The sequence below is a fragment of the Eucyclogobius newberryi genome, unplaced genomic scaffold, assembly GCF_026437365.1.
Source record: "Eucyclogobius newberryi isolate DKJ021-1_F unplaced genomic scaffold, fEucNew1.0.hap1 SCAF_3, whole genome shotgun sequence".
Taxonomy (NCBI): domain Eukaryota; kingdom Metazoa; phylum Chordata; class Actinopteri; order Gobiiformes; family Gobiidae; genus Eucyclogobius; species Eucyclogobius newberryi.
In genome coordinates, this window is record NW_027315945.1 from 4,189,250 (window position 1) to 4,197,785 (window position 8,536).

Sequence of the window (8,536 nt, forward strand, 5' to 3'; positions counted from 1 at the left end):
CGACATGCTGCGGCGAGCCACGCCCTATCCAGATATTATAATAGAGCCATGATTCACAACAACACAACAATGATTTCCAGGCATATTCTCGCTAAAAGCTATAAATTCCGAGCGTCCTTGAACTTATCACCACTAGCGCCAGCGTGCTGCGGAGTGATACTGGTTTATGGTCCGAGAACGCATCATCCGAGCAGGTTACACTGCCGAGATGAATAAAACAGATTAATGGGAAAAACTAACGAGTTATGACGAATAATAACACGGTTAAAACAGACAGAGACGAGGCATTAGGAGGAATAAACTCACAATATCAAGGACCAAGAACCCACAAGAAGAGCAGACGAGGAGCGAGGAGCCACAAGAAGAGCAGACGAGGAGCGAGGAGCCACAAGAAGAGCAGACGAGGAGCGGGGAGCCACAAGAAGAGCAGACGAGGAGCGAGGAGCCACAAGAAGAGCAGACGAGGAGCGAGGAGCCACAAGAAGAGCAGACGAGGAGCGAGGAGCCACAAGAGCAGACGAGGAGCGAGGAGCCACAAGAAGAGCAGACGAGGAGCGAGGAGCCACAAGAAGAGCAGACGAGGAGCGAGGAGCCACAAGAAGAGCAGACGAGGAGCGAGGAGCCACAAGAAGAGCAGACGAGGATCCACAAGAAGAGCAGACGAGGAGCGAGGAGCCACAAGAAGAGCAGACGAGGAGCCACACAAGCTCATACAATCCGACAGTCAAATAAAAACTCTGTAATAAGTGACACAGAAATGGCTTACAAATAATAAACTTATTTATTTGTACAGGTATTGGTACAAGAACGCCTCACTTCAAGAGTTCATGTGCTCACTAAACGTGAGGTAAAGACAACAGGCTCATTATGAAGGCTTTGCTCTGACACCGTCTTTTGGCCCCTTGTGGCTCCTGTAGGCAGGTGTTAGTCAGGGGCCTTAGGAGCCAGTGCCCAGTGCCAGTGCCACACAGTGGTGACTGTCCAGTCTGGAGAGGCCCCCTGCGTCAGCTCTCGGCGGAACCTGAGGAAAAACCAAAACAGCATTTTATTTCAGGGTTTTAAGCCAATTTGTGAGTAACAATGTATTTAAAATAACTCAAGGGAGAAAATACACTTCTATTAAAATGAGGGACTCTCATACTTGTGTCGAACTCAAAGGATTGAAACTAGAAACGTGAATGTTTGGCCCAGACTCATCTGTTCCAGAATCTTTCAATTTCCATCCGGCTTTTTGATGAGTGGAAAAAAAACTATCTCTAGAGTTTTTAGGGAATGGAAAAAAAAGGATCCAGTTCAGCTCAGCTCAGAGCGTTGCTGTTCTAGTGTGACCCAGAATAATGCCAGAGGCTCCTGTACAGCAGAGGGGCCCAAACCTTCTACACCGAGGGCCCCAGTTTGAAACGGAGCAGAGAGCCACAATGTCAAATGTGTTGAATGACAAAATGAATCATTCTAAATTTTGCATTTGACATGGTTTCGATGCCTTCACACCTTTAATAAGACTTGGAACATTAATATTAGGTTGGTATACATTTTTACATTTTTACAATTTTACAGGAAAAAGTACTACTTTTTGTTGTTTGGACAAACTTAGAAAACAGCTGGAGGGCCAACAGCACCTGGTCTGAGTGCTGCATTTGGCCCCCGGGCCGTAGTTTGGCCACGCCTGCTGTACCGGCAGATAAAAGATGAAAAACAGTTGAGTAACTTGGAGGAAGAAGAAAATCCTTTGGTAAAATCTGTATTTACGACCTGGAAAGAACTTCAAAACATAAAACCTAAAGAAAGATGTAAAAACTTTATGCTTGTTGACTTATGACCAAAGTTTTACACCAAACAGCAGATTTGAGATTTAGAGTCCAGATAATAAAAATGTATAAAATTATATGAAGAGCTTTGAATTTTTGAAAAAAATCCTTTGACTTGGATAAACAGCAATTTATGAATAAGGAGTTCTTATAATCAAGAAATTACTCTAAGCAATTATCATAATTAACTGACTAACATTTTCATTAAGGCAAATAAATCGAAACTTTCAAAAGGGAAAAATATCAATCCATATCAACAATGGAATGACAGCCATGGATGCCCTCCCAAAGAGCTCAAGAAAGCAGCCACGGAGAGAATGTGAGGCAGGGGACAAGCACAAACATGAAGACATCTTTCACTGTCGCAGCCGAGCCAACTATGGTTCTGATTTTGGGAATTACAAAAATGAGTTGAACTGAATTGAATGAAATATGCTTATTCTGACAATTAAACTTCACACAAAACATATAAACCGAGTAGGGCTGGGCAATATGGCCCAAAATATCTTGATATCATTTCTCATATCTTGATTTGCGATATCCTTCAGCTGATTAGACTGAGACAATGTAAATCTACTTTGAAGAGGCTTGTTTAGAGAGAAATATTCTGCTTGTACTTGATACTTACTCATACACTGCAGTTGCCACTTTGGTCTGCTGGCAGCCATCTTGACTAGGGGCCACCTTGAAGATCCTGGTGGCCTCTGGGTCCTCGGGCCCCTCCAGTGTGGTCAGGAACCAGAAGCGCATTACAATGGAGCAATATTTCCTCCCTGACAAAAACAAAACATGTTCAAATCCACTCGGAATGTTTGTTTTGATACAGTTTGACAATCTGAAGGACACAAGTGGCCACACTGGTCGTGCGCGCGCACGCGCACACGCACACGCACACGCACCTTTTCCAGCACCTTTAAAGAAGACCTATTGTGCAAACACCTGAGGACACTGGCCCCCCTTTACATGACACCGGCCCCCCTTTACATGACACCGGCCCCCCTTTACATGACACCGGCCCCCCTTTCATGACACTGCAGGGACAAGATGAAATACAGAACCAGAATGTGCTAGTTTTCGGCTTCGTTGACTTCGATGTGCTTTGTAGCGGCCCCACAACACGGGGGACTGAGGCCCTCATCAGCGCTGAACACGCTTGACATGGACGCTGACCGGGCTGGACTGTGAGGATGCAGAGCGAGGGGACGCTTTGACTCCTCCCCTGGTCACTCTCATGTCTCCTGCGGTGTTTTCCAGCCCCTCCCACCACCTCACACTCCACATTCATATGAGGTCACGCGGGTCAAGCGAGGATCCTTTGACCTCCAAGCACTTTGAGCTCACCGTATTGGTCGAAGACTACACTGACGTCCTCTGGCAGCAGGAAGATGATGTCATCAGTGTTGACCAGGAGCTTCAGTTGCTGAGTGCGAGAGAGGGTCATGGTCCTGGTCTCCACGTACTCCCTCATCTACACACACACACAGAGAGACAAGGACACACACACACACACACACACACACACACACACACACACACACACACACACACACACACACACACACACACACACACACACACACACACACACACACACACACACACACACACACACACACACACACACACACACACACACACACACACACACACACACACACACACACACACACACACACACACACACACACACACACACACACACACACACACACACACACACACACACACACACACACACACACACACACACACACACACACACACACACACACACACACACACACACGTTAGCCAATGAGAGAAGGCCATGGTGTGTGTCAGAACTCTCATTGTTTACATGAAGACTGATGGAAGTGACAGAACAGGACCTCAGTGGTGTCATACCTCATCAGAGACCAGCCCCTTGAGCCTGTGGAACCTGCCTGTGGACATCAGGTGGGACACTTGGACCAGAGCCTGAGACAGGGACAAAACCAAACCATTAGCCTACAGTTACTGAGCGCACAGGTCAGAGGTCTACAGTGGGACAGTGATGAGGACTCTTGTCCCACACTGGGAGAAGGTCTTGTCCTGCTATAGATGAGTTATAGCACTTGGATCCAGATTTAGAGAAGGGCGTCAGTCCTAGTCCATAAGTCCTTGAGCACAACTAGTAAATATGCACAAAATTCCTGTTTTCACCTACCCCGTATCCCCGCCCACATCCCTGTACTTGGTGGGATTATTGGAGTGATATGCAGAGTTCTAAAATGTCCCGTAGCCATTTTTCAAAACTAAAAACTTGAACATTTGTTACAGTGAAATGTGACGAATGATGAAGAGTAGAGCTGGGTGGAAATAATCGATTTTCCAATTTTTAATCGATTCGCATATTAATGACCGATTATCGATTCGTACGTCCAAAGATCGTTTTTTTTTTAATTAAAATTATTTTCTACATTTCCCTCAGTGAACTTCAATCTACCTTCAAGAAAGATAATTCAGGACTCCTGGATTCTCTTTCTTGAAGGTAGATTGACCCTTAACCTTTTCATCAGTCTTCCATCAGTAACTACCAATACTCTGTTTCATATTGATATAATACTAGTTTTAATATGTTGCTTCTCTACACAGTCATGAAGTGAAGGAAACGCTTCAAATACATTTTTCATTTTTAATAACATTAACCCCCGGATCCAATCGAAATCGGATCGAATCGGATGGAATCTGAGAAATCGGAAAAAAAACGATTTTGAAACATAAAAATCTGAATTGAATCGATTCTTGAAATTTGAATCGAAACCCAGCTCTAATGAAGAGGCGGGGCTTATCAGTTTGCAGTTCTGAACAGGAAGTCAAAGGACCTGTTTCTAGCCATTTTACATCAATTGCAGTTTACAATGAACAAAATATACACATAGATTAGACTGTAACGGCCGCTCACTGGTCTGTCCAAACGAGCTGTAAAACAGCTGCAGTTCATCCAGAACGCTGCTGCTCGGGTCCTGACTAGAACCAGGAAGTACCATCACATTAGTCCTGACTAGAACCAGGAAGTACCATCACATTAGTCCTGACTAGAACCAGGAAGTACCATCACATTAGTCCTGACTAGAACCAGGAAGTACCATCACATTAGTCCTGACTAGAACCAGGAAGTACCATCACATTAGTCCTGACTAGAACCAGGAAGTACCATCACATTAGTCCTGACTAGAACCAGGAAGTACCATCACATTAGTCCTGACTAGAACCAGGAAGTACCATCACATTAGTCCTGACTAGAACCAGGAAGTACCATCACATTAGTCCTGACTAGAACCAGGAAGTACCATCACATTAGTCCTGACTAGAACCAGGAAGTACCATCACATGGACTCATACAAGTACCTGGGTGTTCATCTGAACCACAAACTGGACTGGACTCATAACACAGACGCACTGTACAGGAAGAGCCAGAGTCGGCTCTACCTCCTGAGGAGACTCAGGTCTTTTGGAGTGACAGGGCCACTCCTGACAGGGCCACTCCTGAAGACCTTCTATGACTCTGTGGTGGCATCAGCTCCTGTATGGTGTGGCCTGCTGGAGCAGCATGACAAAGTCATCAAGAAGTCCAGCTCCGTCCTGGGCTGTGCTCTGGACTCGGTGCAGGAGGTGGGGGACAGAAGGGTCCTGGCTAAATTCACATCTATGCTGGACCATGAGTGTCACCCCCTGCAGGACACTCTGTCCCCTGCAGGACACTCTGTCCCCTGCAGGACACTCTGTCCGCTCTGGAGAGCAGCTTCAGTGAGAGACTGATCCACCCTCGATGTGTGAAGGAAAGGTTCCGTAGGTCTTTCCTTCCTGCTGCTGTCAGACTTTATAACAAAAACTGTTAGTACTGAACACTCGCAATACTGACCTAACCTAATACTGATGTGCAATTCTGTCAAATGTGCAATTGCTGTTGGAATTCATGTGCAATTCATGTGAAATTCATGTGCAATCTATGTGCTGTCGTGACACATATTCATGTGCAATTACTGTCGTGATCACATGCAATGGTATTTATGTATTTATTTATTTATTTGTCCATGGGAGTTTTTATTTATTTATAGGAGATCTTCTACTGAAAGTGTTTTTCAGACTTCCTATAAGTGATCTGTTCTTCTGTATCTACCTCTGTATCTACCTGCGTTGCACCAATGAAATTTCCCCATGTGGGACAATAAAGGAATATCTTATCTTATCTTTCTCAGGTCTCTGCACTGCCCCCTGTGGCTCAGAGAAGAGACTTTAAAGCAGCTCTGCTTGTGTACAAGTCTCTCCATGGCCTAGCACCAAAGTACATCTCAGACATGTTAGTGCCATATGAACCATCTCAGACTCTGAGGACCTCAGGGACCGGCCTCCTGCTGGTGCCAGAGTCAGGACTAAACATGGACCGGCCTCCTGCTGGTGCCAGAGTCAGGGCTAAACATGGACCGGCCTCCTGCTGGTGCCAGAGTCAGGACTAAACATGGACCGGCCTCCTGCTGGTGCCAGAGTCAGGACTAAACATGGACCGGCCTCCTGCTGGTGCCAGAGTCAGGACTAAACATGGACCGGCCTCCTGCTGGTGCCAGAGTCAGGACTAAACATGGACCGGCCTCCTGCTGGTGCCAGAGTCAGGACTAAACATGGACCGGCCTCCTGCTGGTGCCAGAGTCAGGACTAAACATGGACTGGCCTCCTGCTGGTGCCAGTTCTATGGGTCAAAGGTCTGGAACAGCCTTCCCGAGGTTGTGAGACAGGCCCCGCCCCCGGCTGTGTTTAAATCAAAGCTAAAGACTGTTTTGCGCCTGTGACTGAAATACTTTTACCTGGTTTTTAATATTTTAAATACCACATTAATTTGTTTTTATTCATTTAATTTCACATACCCTACAGCACTGACCACTGGACAGCACTGACCACTGGACAGCACTGACCACTGGACAGCACTGACCACTGGACAGCAGTGGTCAGTGCTTTAAGGCTGAAAAGTTTAGACACTTTTGCCTTAATATGACCATTTAAAAACCTGAATATCACATGCGTTTTTTGTGATAATTTACTTATTCCAAAAGTATTAAACTCTAGTGAACATGACCTTTCTGATAATGTAAAACACTTTTGAATGTCTCTGTTCTAGCTCCCATAAAGTCTCCTTTAGGCACATTTTGAATTCAATGTTCTTTTTTAGAAGTTTAGAAAGAAGTCAAGAAAACTGTCAATGTGAATTTAAGAAAAAATAATGAATGAAAGTCATCTGACCCAGGACCCCTGCTCACCTGCCCCAGGACCCCTGCTCACCTGCCCCAGGACCCCTGTTCACCTGCCCCAGGACCCCTGTTCACCTGCTTGGCCCCTGAGAGGAACTCTTCTGAGGCCAGGTCCACCTCGAAGTACAGATTGATGAGGATGATGATGAGCCGGCAGCGGAGCCAGGTGATGGGGTCCGGGCTGCCCACCACGGTCACGAGGGACAGGTCCCGCTCCTCCCTGTCCTGTCCCGGGCCGGAGCAGAGCGCCCTGGAGCAGCTGTGTCCGGCGGCAGACAGCAGCCTCCAGCCCGGTCCTGTGGTCAGCCTCTGCCCCACTACTGCTGCTCTGTCCCGGCTCAGAGCAGCTCCAGGGCCCGCTCTCCAGCTCCTCTGCCGGACACAGTGATCTCCGGAGCGGGCCGTGCAGAGGCTGAGCCCGCTCCGGAGGCTCCGGAGGCTCCGGAGGCTCCGGGCGGGATGCATGAAGGCGGCGGACACGCGCCGCTGTCCGGATTCTGCAGACAGAGGTCCTTAAGGAGGTTTATACAACTCAGCCCATACTTTACCCACAATGCAGCGGTCCGGGACGTGCAGATGCGCGCTCCCGCCAGTGGGATGATGGGAAATGTAGTGAAACTGCGCTTCACACACGTTTGACTTTAGATTGGGCTCTTTTGATACAAACTTCCGGGTTCAGTCGTTACAAATCTGGGTTAGTAATGAAACAGAACATGTTGTGTTGTTTTTGAAGCCCTTTTTACCCAGACATTTGTGTGAAGTAGAACACGTCTGCCTCAAATGTCCGCTAGAGGGCGGCACATACCAAGCTATGATTTCATCTGCCTCGTGAACGTGTTTAACAAGCGGTCAGAGGTCAGAGGTCAGTCCAAGTCTTTGGCCTCTCAAGTCCAAGTCAAAGATAGCCACAGAATACTGCCCATATCTGTGCAAATTATACCATTTTGTGAATACTAAATTATCAATTTAAAATGACAAAAAATCAACAAATCATCAACTTTAAAGAGAACATTTTTGTAAACACACATTTTTATGAGGTCATCAGAGTAATGACTCGAGTCCACGCCTCTGCTCATTACGATCAGGAATAGTACTGATATTCACTACTCGTGTTTGACATGGGAGGTTTCTCATGGCCTATAAGAAGAGCGCAGAGTAAGTAATGATATTATTATAATATCAGATTAGAATATTTACCACGAAGGGCCTGCCTACTTCATAAACTTATTTCATTTGATTATTATTTTATTTTATCATTGTTATGTCTGTGCAATCCCTCATTCATCCAGGAGTGTTCCATTGTAGAGTCCAGATGATACAACTGAATCTTTTTCTACAATTATAATTTTTATGTTTTCAAAGTTAAAACAAAGTCTGTCAAATCTGTCCAATTTGTAATGAAGTCAGAATGTGATTTGTTCCTTTGAGTGAGTGTCCAGTTCTTCTGACTCGAACCCACTTTCA

General features: G+C 46.1%; 1 protein-coding gene across 1 annotated transcript; it reads right to left on the bottom strand.

Moving 5' to 3' along the window:
* Positions 1-782: 782 nt before the first annotated feature.
* Positions 783-7,584, bottom strand: LOC140374400 (m-AAA protease-interacting protein 1, mitochondrial). Its single transcript, XM_072461285.1, has 5 exons — positions 7,148-7,584; positions 3,693-3,764; positions 3,150-3,276; positions 2,437-2,581; positions 783-1,021 (listed from the first exon to the last, which is right to left on the bottom strand). Exons 1-5 carry the CDS (start codon positions 7,535-7,537, stop codon positions 925-927), a joined length of 831 nt encoding a protein of 276 aa, XP_072317386.1. The 5' UTR covers positions 7,538-7,584; the 3' UTR covers positions 783-924.
* Positions 7,585-8,536: the final 952 nt, after the last annotated feature.